The sequence below is a fragment of the Lacerta agilis genome, chromosome 13 (assembly GCF_009819535.1).
Source record: "Lacerta agilis isolate rLacAgi1 chromosome 13, rLacAgi1.pri, whole genome shotgun sequence".
NCBI lineage: Eukaryota > Metazoa > Chordata > Lepidosauria > Squamata > Lacertidae > Lacerta > Lacerta agilis.
Genome location: NC_046324.1, coordinates 14811854 through 14830070, shown reverse-complemented (window position 1 = coordinate 14830070; position 18217 = coordinate 14811854). Strand labels below are relative to the sequence as shown.

Below are 18217 nucleotides of genomic sequence, written 5' to 3'. Positions count from 1 at the left end.
AGGCAGAATTAATTGACCACTTTCTTGACTGTTTGGCTAACATTTTCTCCAGCTGTCCCTGCATTCTCTTGGAAGCATCTGGAGCCAGTGAAAGTGTTGCTGCAATTCTTTATACCCTTTGCTTAATTCAATGAAAACTTCCAAATAATGAGTTGCTCTGGCTTCTTGCATGTTAGCCAATGCTCCCTTTATTTCGCACGTAGCATTCCAGAAATATCTATCATCAAACCATGAGTCAGTCTGTTTTCTTCTTCCCCAAAACCCTGATATAATCACCAACTTTAATCCCAATAATTAAAACAAAATTCAAAGTATGTCGCCATTTCTCCAGCATTCATAGGCAGCAAAAGTTACTAATTTGCCTCCAAATCAAGCAAATTTTCCCAAGTCTAAGAAAGGCTACTTCCAGACTGTGGTAAAAGCTGAAACACTTCCACTAAGGCAGCCAGTGTCAGAGAAACAGACATACAATGCACATCAACTGCTCTGTTTGTGAAAAATATAGATACCCCTTCCTCCTCTACTCTTGCATGACTTTTCAGTATATGGGAGTTAGCTTTATCGAATTAACCCATCAGATAAACTATTTAGCCTTGTTAATTTCGGAGTCTAATTTCCATCTTTTTTAAAAAAATTAAGTATATTACGAGTTGAAAGAAAAATAATACATAAAACTTTTTTAAAAAGGCAGAAGAAGACAACAATAAATAGGGTTGCCATGTGTCCTCTTTTTCCGGGACAAGTCCTCTTTTTCAGGAATAAAAATTGGGACAAATTGCATTCATCTGCTTTGAATGGCTGTCACGGCATGCTCTTTTTTGCTCTTCGAAATATAGCAACCCTAAACAATTATTACAAAAAATATAATTAAGATTGTTGTTGTTGTTCAGTCGTGTCCGACTCTTCGTGACCCCATGGACCAGAGCACGCCAGGCACGCCTATTTTTCACTGCCTCCCGCAGTGAATTAAGACTACAGAACTATATAACATATATGTAAATGGAAGAACTTATTGTTTCCCTCAAATATACATTAATTCATGGGTCACTATGGTTTCGACAAATACGTTCCAAATATAAATAAAATTTGCGCATATATAATCTTTGTCTGAAAGTGATCTGTTTAAATTATCCCTTCTTTCCCTACCAATAATGACAAAAACTTTTGGATCAGCCCTTCTTGTTCAAGAACAGCAGCAGTGAATTTGGTGCCTTCCGAATGCTGCTAAACTACAACTCCCATCAGCCCCAGCAAGCACAGCCAGTGATCAGGGAGGATGGGACTTAAAGCCCAGCAGCATCTGGAGGGCTACCTCTGCCCAAGAATAGTAAGTTCAATTTCTAAGTTGTACAGACAGAATCACAGCACCCATTGAATCAAATGAACCGATTCACAGTTGGGGGGGGAGGGTGCAAAAATAATACTGGTCGTCACTATTCCTTTCTTTACTGAAAAGCAAAACCTTCCCTCCACCACTGACACAGACACCCGGCTCCCCAGTGCGCCGACTGGGATCCACCCATCCATTTATAAATTTGCAATGCAAACCTTGAAGGGCAGGGATCCATATTGCATTCCTTCAGCTTAGGCTTCGGTTTCTTATTTTCAGGATAGTAATGGCAGTACTGATCTGGCACCACACGCTTTGAACGGATATCCACACACTCTGCAGAGTTCAGCTGGTAACCTACATCGGGGAGAGGAATATGCATTGCACTTAAGTGGAAACCAACATACAGTCGTACCTTGGTTCTCGAACAGAATGCGTTTCGGGAGTCCGTTCGACTCCCGGAACTGTTTGAAAACCAAGGCGCGGCTTCTGATGGGCTGCAGGAGCGTCCTGCAGCCAATTGGAAACCGCACTGGACATTCACCTTCCGAAAATCGGAACCCTAACCCTTACCCTTACCCTAACCCTCTAACCCTAACCCTAAACCCCTAAACCCCTAAACCCCTAAACCCCTAAACCCCTAACCCTGACCCTAACCCTAACCCTAACCCCTAACCCTAACCCTTCCGGTTTTCAATCGTTCGGGAGCCGAAACGTACCAGTTCCAAGGCATTCAGCAACCAAGGATATATGGATAGATTTGTGTGTTCTGTGTCCCTTCCTCCTCCACTCTCACATGTGCCCCCAACTCCACACATCTCACCTTCACTCGTAATGCCCCCTATGAACATAAACACTATTTGCAAAGTGCATTCACACCCCTCTTCCATGCACATGCAAACATTCTCGCATACGCTCCATCGGTCAGCTAACACTTTGGTAATGCCATCTTTTCTCGCTGCACCTCTTCCCTCCAACAGCACACATCCCCGTGTGCCTGTAAGGGCTTGTGCGATGACAACTTTCAAGCCTTCCGAGGGCTGGGAATGTTCATAAACATTTCATAACTCCTCGGCAGCTGAGCCCAGTGACTCAAGAGGACTCATTTCAATCGGCTGAGGCCAGCGCTCTCTCAGCCAACAGCGATGCGAGTTTAAAAAAAACCAAAAACAACCTGCTGCCTGTTATCGACCCCACTTGCGCCAACTACAGCACGCAGGCCAAACACTCGTCACTGAAAAGGTCCCAGACCTTTGGACAGATGAGCAGATTTGCAAACTCTGTGGCACATTTGTGATGGACAAGCCTTCACAGTCCCTGCAGATCCATTAAAGAGCAGCAGCAGCTGCGGTAACTTAGAAGGACCGGGGAGAGGACATTTTGCACAATTATCCCGTTCCCTTGCCTGCAACAGTGCCTTGATCAGTCACCGTTGCTTTTTTTTAAAAAAAGGTATTGGCTAGCATCCTAAATTTCCTTCTATAACTGTAATGAAGTTCGTGGAATGGAAAAATGCCCTGCCTTCCATTTCCCTCTATAGCCCTCTGTGCACCACAATCCTAGCCAGACATGTAAAGCTGTTGTGTGTTTTAATTTGCAATTTCAGCTTACATTTTAAACCAGGCACCCCCAAACTCGGCCCTCCAGATGTTTTGGGACTACAACTCCCATCATCCCTAGCTAACAGGACCAGTGGTCAGGGATGATGGGAATTGTAGTCCCAAAACATCTGGAGGGTCGAGTTTGGGGGTGCCTATTTTAATCTATTGTTTTAATTCAACTTGCTGTCTAAAATGAATTTGTCTTTAACACTGATTTTTATTGAAGAAGAAGAGTTTGGATTTGATATCCCGCTTTTTACTACCCGAAGGAGTCTCAAAGCGGCTAACATTCTCCTTTCCCTTCCTCCCCCACAACAAACACTCTGTGAGGTGAGTGGGGCTGAGAGACTTCAGAGAAGTGTGACGAGCCCAAGGTCACCCAGCAGCTGCATGTGGAGGAGTGCAGACACGAACCCGGTTCCCCAGATTACGAGTCTGCCGCTCTTAACCACTACACCAAACTGGCTCTTGACAATGCTGATGTGTATTTTTATATTCTTCGTAAACCGCTTAAAGGTTTTATGTGCAGTTAAGCAACACATGATTTCCCATTAAATAAATCAAACATTGCAGTGGTACCTTGGTTCCCGAACGGCTTAGTTGTAGAACAAATTGGCTCCCGAACACCGCAAACCCGAAAGTAAGCGTTCCGGTTTGCGGATGTTTTTCAGAAGCCGAACATCCGACGCGGCTTCTGCGGCTTCCAATTGAGTGCAGGAGGCTCCTGCAGCCAATCGGAAGCCGAGCCTTGGTTTTTGAACGGTTTCAGGAGTTGAAAGGACTCCCGGAACGGATTAATTTTGAGAACCAAGGTACCACTGTACCCTTTGGTGAACGCAGGGTTCTGCCTTAGACAAACCACTGCTACCTCTGTTTCACCCTACCCCCACCTATGATACAGTAATACAAATACCTGCCAGTCTTTTAAAGCTATCATAAAGACTAGTGAGAAGCACTCTGAAGCACGTTGTGTTAAATTAAACACTCACTATGCCTTCCCCAAAATAATGGTGAATTAAGTTGGAGTTTCTTATTGCAAAATACACTGAAATAAATGTTACTAAGAACTCTGGCCGCAAGTTTCAACAACAAAGACACGTTTACTCGTGAGTAAATTCAAATATAGTAATCAATTCTGTTAAGAGTTGCAGATTTAAATAAAGATAATTGGTTTCACATTGAAAAGTCTCTTGAAAGTCTTTTAGAGGTTGATGTAAGGGCTTCTACGATACGAGTCAGATGTATGATGAGACAACTGGAGACCAGGACAGGGCCCCGTTTCGGAGTAGATGCCTTCCTCAGCTCGTTTTTTCCCGGTGGGAAACTCATAGAAAACACAGGAAAACTTTCTCTAAGACGCCACATTTACTCAAGAATCAAAGAATTAGAAATTATATATTTTTTACACTTCTTTAAAAAAAAAACCTCTAAAAGACTTTCAAGAGACTTTTCAATGTGAAACCATTATCTTTATTTAAAACTGTAACTCTTAACAGGATTGATACCATATTTGAATTTACTCACGAGTAAACGTATCTTTGTTGTTGAAACTTGCGGCCAGAGTTCTTAGTAACATCTATTTCCCCAAAATAATAGCTACATTTCCAGTGTGCCTTTGAAACATGCGACTTGATGTTTTTTTTAAATAGTAGCTACCAGTTCTGTTTTTCTAGAAAAAGAGGTGCCGGGACTCACCATGAACACCTCCCTTGTTCTTTTATAATGGCATTGGCGCCCACCTGAGAGGGGACGGAACTGAGTTCTGGCTGAAAAAAAAAAGCCCTGGTAGCTACACCAAAAACATCACCATATACTAAACTAGTTGCAAATATTGGCCTTCTGCACTGCAAACAGGGAGGAGCTCAGTGTTACAACCCAGCATGAATTTATAGCGTTTTTATTTAAAAGAATACAGCTAGAAAGCTGTAAATCCACCACTTAAAATCCACAGCTGTACACACTCCCAAGGCACATCCGTTACTCACCTCCTCCGCATGTCACAGTGCAGGGGAAGAACTCTGTCTGTCTCCACTGATGACTTATGGGTTGGTAGAAAAAGAATTGGACCACGCTGTCTTTGGGGGCAGCATACCTGGTCTGGAGAGAGTCCCATTACAACACATTTGTATACCGAGGGCCAGCGCTCTATGGCCTGTCACAGAATAATTCGTGCGCAAAGCGTAGCGAAGAAAGCGGCGTTGCACAAAACCAAAAAAAAAGGCAAGGGGGGAATTTAGAAACACTGCAAGCAGGAAATCTGGAGTACTATAATTTAAAGCAGAAAGGGTTTTGTTTATCAGGCACTGTTATCTTCTGCCGTTTATGTCAGCATCACTGCCCCAGTTCACAGGTTATCAGTGGCGCCATTTCTCCATTCTGTGGCACAGATGGCCTGCAGATGAAGTAAATGCTCCTTTGCTGGCACCCAGCTGCACAGGCACCCATGGTTTTGCACCCTTGGAGAAGGAGTTCATATGAACTGGAAATCCCCGTGATTAGGAGCTGTTGTGGACCACCCATTTCATATGTTGGAGCACCTGCATGTTGAAGAAGTGTGTGACATGTGAAGAGAAGCATTGCCTACCATTAAAGGCTTAGAACACATTGGATCCAGTGGGTGTAGTGATTATTTATACGTTGTTGTTGTTGTTGTTACTATTTTCAATGTATATCCCATCCTTCCTCCCAAAGGAGTGCAATGCAGCAAGCACGTCATTAAAACAACACTATCAAAAACGTTTTCAAACCAAAAGCAGCTTAAAACCAACCACATCCTCTCAGCCAATGGTTTCAGTATTAGAGTGTTGGACTGAGGTTGCAAACACTTTGCATCAAATGCCCACCTAGGGCTGAAGCTCACTGTGTGACCTGGGCGCGGTTCTTCTCTCTTTAGCAACCCTACCTTGTGAGGACAAAATGGGGGCAGCTGAACCTTGTATGCTCCTCTCAGGGGTGGAGGAAGGGGGGACGGTGGGGACGGTTCACCCCGTGTGTCACCACTGAGGGGAGTGACAAAATGCCGGGCGGCACTCACCGCGGGGCCTGCAGCACACCTGAGCCACACATCTCTCCTGGGAGTGATGCAGCGGCTTGGGCGCCTGCAGGCTCCGCGCTGCCCCAAACTGTCTGCCCACTGCCTCCCCCTCAGCTGTAGGGTGGCTGAGTGGGAGGAAGCAGGCAGACTCCTTGGAGGCCCCGCGGAGCGTCTTGCCCTGGCTCACCCCACCCCTGGGTGCAGGGCACACGTGCCGCCCCAGGCGCCCGATCGGCTTGCTCCGCTGCTGGCTTCTCAGAGTTCCTTTAAGGCAGGGCAGGAGTACAATTCAAGCAACCTATCAGTCAAGAGGACACCTGCTCCCATCTCAACACCTTCTTTGCCCTCCTTTGATACTGCCTCGTTTTCTGAAGCTTACAAAGGGCAAAGCCTTTTCAGTGGTTGCCCTTCTTCTTGCCCAAGGGAGCTTGCCATGCTACCTGCTTACTGGATTTAAAGCAGGTGGGGGGGGGAAAGACTCTTTAAAGAGTTGTGTCCAAGCACGTTTTTGTTTTTTGTTTTCTTTTGCCCCGGAGCTTTCCCTGCAAAAGCCTGCTCTTTACTGCTGAATTGGAACAAACAGCAATGTGGATTTCTGTGGGTTGCCAAAAAGGATTGTCAGTAAAGAGCAGGTTTTTCACAGGAAAAGTGCTGAGACAAAGAAAAAAAATGCATTCGGACACAGCACTTTAAAGTGAGAAACTGTGCCTGGAAATGTGGAAAAATGAAGTCTGCTTAAGCCCTAAGTTTATGTAAGCCACTGTGGGAGTCAACAGGTGGGGTTTGATCTCACTCAAAGTCCATGGGTCTTATTTCTAAAGCAACTTTAACAAATGGTATTGAAGCTGTGGTCTCTAACCCGCAATCACTTTTAATCAAGTGCTGCTTAAATTAACTAGGTATTAAATCCCGAATAACTTGCTTTAGAATTGGGCTGGGCTCATACAAAATATCCCCATCTCGCCAGACCAAACGCCTTCTGCAATTTAAATAGGCTACCATATTCTTCCCCTTAAATGTCTGAACTTGGATAGTAAAATGGGCTAAACAATAGCTTCCACTTTTCCGTTTGAGAGGCGAAGGGACTGCTGTATGTACATTTGCAATGTGGTTTAACATCTTTGGGATAACAGGTGGTCTATAAATATGAGAATATTCAATGGCTGGCAAGCAGCAGGCATTTCTGTTAGCTACTAAATCCACTTCCTGGGATTAGAACGCCAGGATCAAAGGGCACCAACCCACCTGGCCACAAAATACATGTAAGAAATGGAGTAACTCAACAGTCTTTCAGAGAATCAGGCCACATTTACATTCAGGCTCTATGGTACCACTTTAAACAACCATGGCTACCACCCCCAAAGCATTCTGGGAAGTGTACTTTGTTATCAGTCCTGCAAGTTGTTAGGAGACCCTCTATTCCCCTCCCAGAGCTGCAATCCTTCTTCCCAGGGAACTCTGGGAATCGTAGCTCTGTGGAGGAAACAGAAACCTTTGAACTCTCAGCACCCTTAACAAACTACAGTTCCCAGGATTCTCTGAGGGGATGCATTGACTAGTAAATTGGCATAACAGTGCCGATGTGGGCTGGCTTTAGGCTGCCTGCTTATGTGACAGCAGCCCACCTGCCTACCCTTGGGCCTGAGCACATGACACCTTATAAATCCTAATTCAGTTGTTAAGCTTCTTCTTCTTCTCCCTCCCTCTCTCCCTTTGGCTGTTGTTGTCGTTTTTATACAGAGCTGTTTCAACTGTGTTGGCAGCCAGATCTTTAGACTGCGCAGCCGAGGGAGGCAGCACCTTACCTTGATGATGAAATCAGCTCCGAGGGGCCCAGGAATTTTTATCGTTTCTCTTTCTGGGCCCTTTTGAAATTCCACTGTCGTGTTTTCAATAACGAACGTTCCTGGCGCACCAAAGCTGTGTTCTCCGCTGTCTCCCTGCAGCGTCTTTGATTCAATCACTGAAATAGAAAAAGGACACGCCACAATTCAGTGGGTTGTGGAGAATACTTGAAAGGCAAAAATAAACCCCAGAACATTGACGTTCTAACAAAAAGTAGGTTGGAAGAAGTAGTGGCATGGGGTACAGTTGTAAAAAAAAGCAGGTAGCCGGGTGCAATATATTTTGGCGATAACTACAGCTGCCGGGTGACAGGGGATTAACCAGGATTGCTGTTTAATCTAATTCTCTGGAAAGCGAATGAATTGCCACACTACATATATTCTGCAGGAGCTAAAATGTATTTTCATACATTAGAAATAAAACAGGTTTAGCACTGGTTCACGGCCAGCAGATAAGGAGAAAATTGATTGCCTTGAACAGCCTTACAACTAAAAAAGACATTAAGTCGAGTCAAGCCTGTCATCCACACTCACAGAATAATGAGCTTTGCTTCGCTTGCAGACCTCTCCCCCTTTTCCTGGTCAAATATATTATTGACACTGAGCTTGAGCAACAAACTGCTTAGACAGGGGGGAGGCTTTAGATCTCAGAGCTAAGTGGTTTTGAGGTATTATTTCAGATCACTGTAACTCACACAGTGGACAAAATATGACCAAAGTTTGTTTGCTTTTGCTTTCATCTTTAAGTTCTTAGAATTGATGTATGTGCACAGCTATCCCAATGTTTAATATTTTGCACATACACTGTACAGATTCCTTACATTTGTCCATGAAAGATGATGTCCAATTCAAAGTGTTGTGGGGGGTTTTTTGTGTGGGATCACCTGATTCCACTTCAGCATGTTTTAAAGACTTCTGGAACTGTTATCCCAATTGGCACCCGTGATATGCTCGTTTTGGCCCTGTAAAAAGGTTTCTGAAGAAGCTTGCTACTGCTGCTACAATATAGTGGGTTGCATCTGATGTTGGTCCTCCCCAGAGTAGAACCACTGAAGTTGATAAGACACAATTCGTTCTGCATTTCCCCAGCAGTTTATTCTGTTTCCCTCACCTTTCCCTGTTAATTTCTGCACTGCACCTGCATTTCACACAACATGAAAGCTACTTCTGGTAATACAGTCAGGGCCGTCTTTACCCAGGGGTGCAAGGGGTGCGGGGCACCTGGGCATCGAATTCTGGGGGGTGCCAGGCACCCGCCGCTGAAGCCACCTAAGCTCTTAACTATCTACCTGTTCTGAAATAATAATTTTGATCAAGCTAGAAAAACAAAATACATATATACCTAGGTATTACCAAAATGTATACCTACTGTTTCACTAAAGAACATTCGACTTTGTGCTCTCATTTACCAAAGACATGCCACACCACACCACGCCAGCGGCAGCGCTTGTCATTCACAACGGCGCCGCGCACACGAAATTAACTCTTACATAAAAATATTATGTTACATATTGTATTGAGCTGCTATGCGGAAGCGGGGTCAGTGGCACCTTTGACATGACTGATGTTTCCCCTAAGTAGGTCCCTAAACAATACTTGTAAGTTTAAGTGTGGTGGTGTTGTATACTTAAGTATAACTGTATTGTAAATAAATGAGCAAATAAAAAAGTTTCTTTTTCCTCCCTTCTTTAGTAAACAAGACATAAGGTGTAAGCGTGGTGTCTGACATAAGCATAATAAAAGTTAATTTGGGGGCTAAACTAAATGTGGGGGCGTTGGGCGAATCTTTGCACCCCAGCGGAACATATGCTAAAGACTGCGCTGAATACAGTGAACTACAGTGCACATTTTGGGCCCATTTTCAGGTTATTTGCCCATGGATTATTATTTTTCTGGAAGCAAATAACACAGAAACGAGCACTAAATTTATGCTATATTCCTCTATTTTTTCAGAAGTAGCTTTTATGTTGTGTGAACACTCAATTATATTTCTAACTTGTCATGCACCAAATAGTCTCAGGGTGGGGTACATTTACCAACAAAAAAGCAAATTAACAGTATCTTCAAGGTAACCCATAATGACTATATATCACATATATACACACACAAAAACAGTCTAAAAAGCAGTACATATTGAGTTTTATTTTCAGTTCTTTTCCTAATGACTCCTAACATGAAATCTTTTATTTCTTTTTCTTTTTTACAGTTGCAGCACACTGGGTTGAAATCTTCTTTTTTAAATATAAATTTATTTTTGAATTTTAAAATATTACAAAATGATACATACTTCCACATATGCATCACATTCGACTTCCCCTCCACTGTTTCCCCTCACAATTTCTAATTTTGGTGCGTATTATAAATGCACCAGGTTAACATCTTCATCATGCTTTCTGCTATCAACCCAAGATCTAATTACTGGTCAGTCCCTGGCACTTCAGATTAGTGTATATGCGGAATTAGGATTTTTTTGCCCCAAGGTACATCGTGTTACACTTGCTGACACTGAACTGTATTCCAGATTTTATTGCCCTTTCACTCAGTTCCGAGAGATTCTTTTGGAGCCCCTTACAATCCCTTCTTGCATTAGCCACCTTGACCAATTTGGTATCATTACTGAACTCAACTACCTCGCTGCTCATCCCTAAGTCTAGATTGTTTAAGGACACATTAAAAAGCACAGGTCCCAATACTGAATCTTTGCAAGGAGGGTCAGCACACCCATGAGGCAAGGCGAGGTACTGCAGAACCCACAGGGGCAGCAGGGCCTAATGTATATAATATTTATTTATTTATACATACCCTACTCATCTGGCTGGGTCTCCCGGGCCACTCTGGGAGGCTTCCAACAATTAAAATACAATACAAAGTCACAGATTAAAAACTTCCCTAAACAGGGCTGCCTTCAGGCATTTTCTAAATGACAGGTAGTTGTTTATTTCTCTGACCCTTGATGGGAGGGCGTTCCACAGGGCGGGCGCCACTACTGAGAAGGCCCTCTGCCTGGTTCCCTGTAGCTTTGCTTCTCGCAGTGAGGGAACCGCCAGAAGGCCCTCAGCGCTGGATCTCAGTGTCCGGGCTGAACGATGGGGGAGGAGACTCTCCTTCAGGTATACAGGACCGAGGCCATTTAGGGCTTTAAAGGTCAACACCAACACTTTGAATTGTGCTCGGAAACGTACTGGGAGCCAATGCAGATCTCTCAGGACCGGTGTTATGTGGTCCCAGCGGCCATTCCCAGTCACCAGTCTAGCTGCCGCACATCTTTATTCTTCCCCTTGTTCTTGAGTTACATCTTCACTCACCCCTTCTTCCACGGAGGGAGGGGAAGGCTATTTTGTGGTTCACCTCAGGTGCCAAAACGTCTTGGTCCAGCCCTGCTTGGAAGACCCCACTTTCTACACCCCTCTCTATTCAAGTATTGCCCATTTACTCCTACTGTCTGGTTCCTGTCCTGTTGTTGTTCAGTCGTGTCCGACTCTTCGTGACCCCATGGACCAGAGCGCGCCAGGCACTCCTGTCTTCCACTGCCTCCCGCAGTTTGGTCAGACTCATGTTGGTAGCTTCGAGAACACTGTACAACCATCTCGTCCTCTGTCGTCCTCTTCTCCTTGTGCCCTCAGTCTTTCCCAGCATCAGGGTCTTTTCCAGGGAGTCTTCTCTTTTCATGAGGTGGCCAAAGTATTGGAGCCTCAGCTTCAGGATCAGTCCTTCCAGTGAGCACTCAGGGCTGATTTCCTTCAGAATGGATAGGTTTGATCTTCTTGCAGTCCATTGATCTTCTTGCATTCCATGGCTTCCTGTCCTAGAGACACTCAAACTCAGGACGCAAGGGAGAAACCTGCTAAGAGGAAGGCATGCTTGGCAAATCCACACCGTGATCAACTCCCGCCCAGAAACCAATGTCCCCACTGTGGAAGGACGTGTGGATCCAGAATTGGCCTCCATAGTCACTTACGAACACGTTAAAACCATGTTTATGGAAGACAACCTTACTTGGCTACGAGTGATCGCCAACGAAAGAAGCTTCCTGTTCCTTAACTTATCCACAACAACTCATTGTGGCCAGCGAGTGTCCTTTATAATTTGTTAAATCATGCAGGTCCATTGATACACCCCCTAAAATATTCACGAATGGCCTAAGGCAGCCTTATGAACTATCTTGACGAGGAACATTCCCCAACTCTTTTAAAAGCAAGGATATAATGCAACAGCTGAGTGAGAAACAACAATATCTTTCTCTGGATAAAGGAATTTTGGTCCAAATTTATCCTTGGTCTAATTCCAATGAAAGCAACAGGGTTGGAAGAGGCATATAATTGGTCCACTGTGTCTAGACAGAAGTGTACCCAAACCCATTTGTTAAAAAAAGAGAGGAAATAATCTGTCAGATTTCCTTAAAAACAACTTGACTCATTTAAGTAGGCTCTGGAGCACTTATACTCCTTAGGAGATAAAAACACTTGATGTTCTATAAATAACGCTAGCAATAGCCACATTTATATATCATAGTAATCGTTACAACAACCCTGTAAAGTAGGCTGGTATGGTGGCATCCTCATTGCAGGTGGGGGCTGAGACCGAGTGATGGAAGTTCATATAAGACCACCTAAGTACATTCACTGCTGAGATGAGTTTAAAACAGAGAGCTCCCAACTCATGCTCTTAACTGCTACACTATGGCTCAGTTCAGATTATTACTTAAGCCATAGCCTCTTTCCCCTTGAACTATGTGAACTGTGGACTGCTGTAACCAAAGTTAATTAATAAATCTGGGTCAGAAACCATGGGCCCACCCATTTGCCCTCTGGCACACAGCCACATCCTTTTACCTTAAAAACCCACACTTAGGCCATTGCAAAGAAAGTTGTCTGGCTATTCCAGCCATTGGATCCTTGTTGGATCTAGGAATTAGAAGGGACTCAGGCATACAGCCTACCCCCCCCAAAAAACCACACCATATATATGAATATATGAAGGCTTTCAGAGCATCTAAACACTGAACAGGCCTTATGGTTCAATGGACAAGCAGGTATGTAGAGAATCACAACCCATTTGCTGGAACAACATCACTCAACGCCAGTGATGGATTAGACCCAATGCCTTAAGCAGTTCTCTACTAAAAGTTATGCAAAGGCAGTCTGAATTTCAGCAGGGAAGCTTAAACCCAGCTGCTCATTTTTTCCAAGTAATTCCATCACACAGAGAGATGAAGATTTGCTCCACAGGCTACCTGTAAGCTCAGCTCCCGTATATTCTCACCTGCTTTAAGCCATTGCCTGTCAATAGCAGCTTCCCAATGGAATGAGCACAAAACACTCTGCATGCGTAATATATTTTTTATAGCTATTTCTTCAAAGGGCAAGGTAATATTTTGCAAACTTAACTGGCAGCCATCTGGAAATATAACAGCAAGTGGCTTTCCAGGCATATTCAGCAAGTGATGGCCTGAAAAGTCTATTTAATTCTGAGTGCAGGTTTACCTAAAAAAAGGAGAAAAGTCGGCATATGGATGAAGTTACAACCTAAGTGGAACAAGGCTTTGTTGCTGTGGGTGAGCATTTTTCTTAGTATCACCCCAACTAACTTTAACTGAAGGGTGTGTATTATCAGCTTCATGGGAGAATAAGGTCTTCGGCAGCCTTATGGCACTCATAATTTGGTCCCTATGGGATGGCCAAAGGAGCAATATTAAATACAATTGCTTTTGGCCTATGCAGTGGAAGCTTTGGGTCCACCAGCCACGTGTCTTTATCAAATATAAGCCTAAACCGATTGTCAGCTGAGCAAATTTCCGTGCAGGAACCCTTAACAACAGTAGGTGTTTGTATAGTTGGTGTCAGGTCTGGCCTTGGTTTTTGGCAAACTGCAGCGGGGTCCGCGTCTATCAAACGTAGGTCAGCTGAACAAGAAGCAGGAGACATTATCATGGCTGGGCTGGAGATCGGATACCATTAGGCAGCACCAAGGTCAGAGGTCATCACAGAAAAACTGGGGGTAGCAGATCAGGTAGGGAAGCTGAGGAAAGAGCAGGACTAGACCAGAGAGAAAGGGAGAGTCTGTTGTTAACTCAGGGGCAGTGAGCTGGTCAGATTTAGGAATTGGTGGAGAGATTTCATTAGGCCAGGTGTATCTTCACTGGCTCAGGAAATCAGCTGACCATCTGCAGGCTGCCAGGCTAGCTGATGGAGTGCTGCTGCTTCTTCTTTGGCGATGACGCTCAACACCCAAAAAACCAAAGTGCTGCACCAACAGTACAAAATAACCCCTCTGCAGCGCCACAAATCCAACTCAGTGGTGTAACGTTGGAAAATGATGGAGTGCAGATCGGTACTTGTCACAGGCACTGCCCAGCCAAGGAATGCACACAACACATAGTATAATTAGCTCTTTATTATTATCAAAAGCAAACACTTACAAAGGCTTCTATGACTCTGAATATCCATGCTCTATGGAGCAGTTGCAGCAACAGGGGGCCATGCCCCTCCACTGACAGTGTGCAAGCAGGCAGAGTCTATCCCTGAGTGGAAGCTGCTTCTGGTCTTCCCACTTCATTCCTCTCCTGCTTCTGGGAGACAGTGGCACAGGAGAGGGTGGGGAAGCACCTGGCCCTTCACTGGCCAGACCTGCCACTTCCTCCACTCCCTCCTGTGCTCCACCCTCCAGCTCTGAAGCTTCCCCTTTCTCTGGCTCTAGCCTCCTGGCTGGTACGGGTCCCCACAAATCACTGCCCCCCTCTCCTGAGTCAGACTCCAGCCCCCCTTTCCTCAAAGCACACTCATCAACGTCCTGCCAGTACCTGCCACTACTACAGTCTTGAAAGTTCTTACTGAGTCCACTAAAAGGTAAAAAGGTTAAGGACCCCTGGACGGTTAAGTCCAGTCAAAGGCGACTATGGGGTTGCAGCGCTCATCTGGCTTCAGGCTGAGGGAGCTGGCGTTTGTCCACAGACAGCTTTCCAGGTCATGTGGCCAGCATGACTAAATTGCTTCTGGGGCAACGGGACACCGTGACAGAAGCCAGAACGCATGGAAACGCCGTTTACCTTCCTACCACAACGGAACCTATTTATCTACTGGTGCACTTTAAAACTGCTAGGTTGGCAGAAGCTGGGACAGAGCAACAGGAACTCACCCCGTCGTGGGGATTCGAACTGTCGGCCTTCCGATCAGCAAGCCCAAGAGGCTCAGCGGTTTAAACCACAGCGCCAGCCACAGCTGTGAGACCTGAGTAGTGATGCTGTAAGTAGTAACAGACTAGCTACTCAACTAGCTTGTCTCTCCTCTCTCACTCACACACACACACACAAAAAAACTTTACACACAGTGACTATGCTCCAATGGATTCACTCTGTTCTGTAAAGGGTTTGGAGATGTACTGACACTCAAATGAATAAAGTTCTTTGCTATTTGCCTATACAGCAGGAAGATTGCCTGCTCCTGGTTGGAAGCTAAAATATATTTAACCCACAAGTTGAAACATGATCCGTGAAACATCCGAATTGTGATTTAGAGAACCTAAGGTCAAGGGTTGAGGGGTTATCAAGATCCTGTCTCACACCCTTAGTAGGCATCTTTAAAAGCCAACTTTTGCAGTTTAAAAGAAAACGGATTTAAGGAAATTAGAATTTTTGATTATAAAAATAGGGAGAGCCATATAAGCCCCCCCCCCCCACAATAATTCACTGTGGTTGGGCTATATAGATTCATCTTGAAATCTTGGCTACACGTTACTGCATCTCTGTAACTTTTATACCGAATACGCAATGTGTGCAAGTCTGCCAACGCCTGCATGGCTGTATGTTAGTTTGTGCATGTGTTCATGACAAACCAATAAACGTTATTTATAAAAAGGAATAAATGTGAGCGTGAGCAGCCCAGATATATAAAATCTAAGGGGGCTACTCCAGCAAAGTGATTATTTCCATTTGGACACAAGAAGAATAGGGAGAGCATATGTGTCTCTGATTTAAGCATAAATGTCATGTCGTGTTTGGACGTCAGTGGATTTGAGAGTAGCTTCTCCTGCCAGAAAACCTACCTGCTGGAATTCATGAACTTTTCCCACCACCACCATTGTGCGCATAATTCCCAGATAGGGAACATGAGTCTCCGTTAAACACACACCTATTTTAATCCCCTCAAACTGTAAGCCACATGTTTTCCTGTTAATATCCGTAAAGAATAAAAACAGAATTCACATGTATGGCTAAATGTTTAAAATGCAAGGTTCTGTCATTTAAAAAGCCAGGAATTTAGCATCTTTCACTTCCCTTCCAGGTAGACTCGGTTGTAAGTTCATGAACTTGGTTATCTAGCATTAGCCACTTGTAAAAATATTAGCTTCTGGTTTTGTTGTTTCTACAGCAGGGGGATTATTTTCAGAGGACTCTGGCTTATTTTGGATTCTGAAGCTCTTAGCAAAACAGCTTCTGGAAAGCCTATAATATATTCCAACACCCTTCCCCCTTCACTTCAACTCCCCCCCCCCCAATAAACCATTTCAAATGCCAAATGAAGGGAAAGTGACAATAATAAGAGTTGCCTTATCTGATTATTTGTGGAAGCCAAGTATTTAAAGGACAACAAGATGAAAACAACAAAGCTCTCTGCAACCGTCTCAGACAGCTTCCTCCTCTGCATTTGTACACAGAAAACCCACCCTAACAGCTGACCAACTCAAAACAACTAGAACTTGTGAACATCCAACAAAACGGAATGTTGGAAGATTCAGGACAGATAAACCAAGTACTTGTTTACATGAAGCATAGCTTTCTGTTTATTATGCGTTTGGACGCCTCTTAAAATATCGCAACCAAACTTTGCACGATGGTTCCTTAGATCAAAGAGCATGCTTTAGTTTACGTTTGGATAAAACAAGTTGCCATTTTGATTTTTTGATATATATATTTTTAGAATTCCTGAGCACCGCCAGGTATGACGATGCTAGTCAAGAATAAATTTGCATTCGTAGGAAATATATCACAAATCAGTAGTCCAGATTAACACATCAAAATAGCTGGATCGCTGTTCAGGGAAAGCCTGGGTCAACTGACAATTTTTAAGCAGGCACGTAAATGCCAATATTGTAGATGCTTATCAGATGTTCATTGGAAATTCATTCCAGAGGGCAGAACGCCACTGGAGTCCTATTGGATGTTCGATGGATCCTGGGAGCATACAACACTACTAAGGGTGTCTCCCTCAAGAACCCAAGAGTCAAGAATCCAAGAGTCTGGGTAGGGGTAAACAAGATAAGGAATTCTCAGGTGTAACCTGGTCCCAAATTGTTCAGGGAATTACACGCCAACAGCAACATCTTAAACTTGGCCTAGTAGCTTGCTGGATTGGGAAGATCCGAAGCAGAGAGTCTCCTCTTTCAATTTCAATTTCTTTCAATCTCTAATTTTTCCAACCTTAAATTCAGTTCTTCACATTTCTGCGTCAGTTGGCAAGTTGTTGTTTTTAACCCCCATGCCTTGTGAAAATTTATCAGTAATTTAGTGTAATATATATATATATATATATATATATATACACACACACACACACACACACATTTGTGTATGCACATTTTGCCCAATTCTAATTTTGGCAAGCAATTTTGCCTACTACGACACTTTTTATATGTTAACTTTCACTAATATCTCTGCAGTTTTGTACAAATTCTTTCAGTGGTGAAACACCCACACCCACACACAAAATTCAGACAAGTGTGATTTTTTAGAGGACAGCTATCTTTCAGCTCTCATGCTGTTTCAGAAAGTGCAAATTAAGTAGATTCACATCCACGTCCTACCAGATTTCTCCCCCGTTCCTACTTGCACCATAGTTTTTTGATTATGATAGCTCACAGTTCGTAACTGGGGAGGGAGCCTATGAAGGTAGAACAGACTAAGACCTTCCCCCACTCCCCCACAATGTATGGAGCAGGTATGGAACACCTTCAGCCCACCAGAAGTTGCTGAACTACAGCTCCCATCATCCATGGCCATTAGCTATGCTTGCTTAATGTGATGGGACTTCAGCAACATCTGGGAGGACAGAGGTTCCTCACCCCTAGTATACAGGATGGTGGTCCTAAGTGATGTGGATGCAATGGAGGGGACACAGCCGCCAAGCACATCCTCACTCTCTCCATCACGTGATGGAAATTGCATGAGGAGCTGAGCACACCCATATGGCTTCAGGATCAGGCCTAGTCAGAAGAAGTAGGATATTTCAACTACACCTATAGCTCTAATAACCTCGAAAACGTCCAAATGGAATACTTTTGTCCAAGCTCCTCTCTGTTAGTAATGTGTAAAAGGGTTCATACCAAGGTGTGCTGGTCCTTTCACAGTAATTCTTGCACTGTGGCTTCCATGTGGCACAGCAATCACGGTTTCTTCCCCTAGGAAAATTAAAGG

At 44.1% G+C, this 18217-nt stretch overlaps 1 protein-coding gene across 2 annotated transcripts in view; it reads right to left on the bottom strand.

Annotated features, from left to right (window-relative positions):
* ADAMTSL3 (ADAMTS like 3) overlaps positions 1-18217 on the bottom strand; it is a 267862-nt gene that overhangs the window by 88555 nt on the left and 161090 nt on the right. For both annotated transcript variants that reach the window (XM_033166904.1, XM_033166905.1), the window contains exons 8-11: positions 18127-18201; positions 7771-7928; positions 4917-5028; positions 1549-1687 (exon numbers count right to left, since the gene is read on the bottom strand). In XM_033166904.1, coding sequence (XP_033022795.1) covers positions 1549-1687; positions 4917-5028; positions 7771-7928; positions 18127-18201 — 484 coding nt within the window. The remainder of the gene's footprint in view (positions 1-1548; positions 1688-4916; positions 5029-7770; positions 7929-18126; positions 18202-18217) is intronic.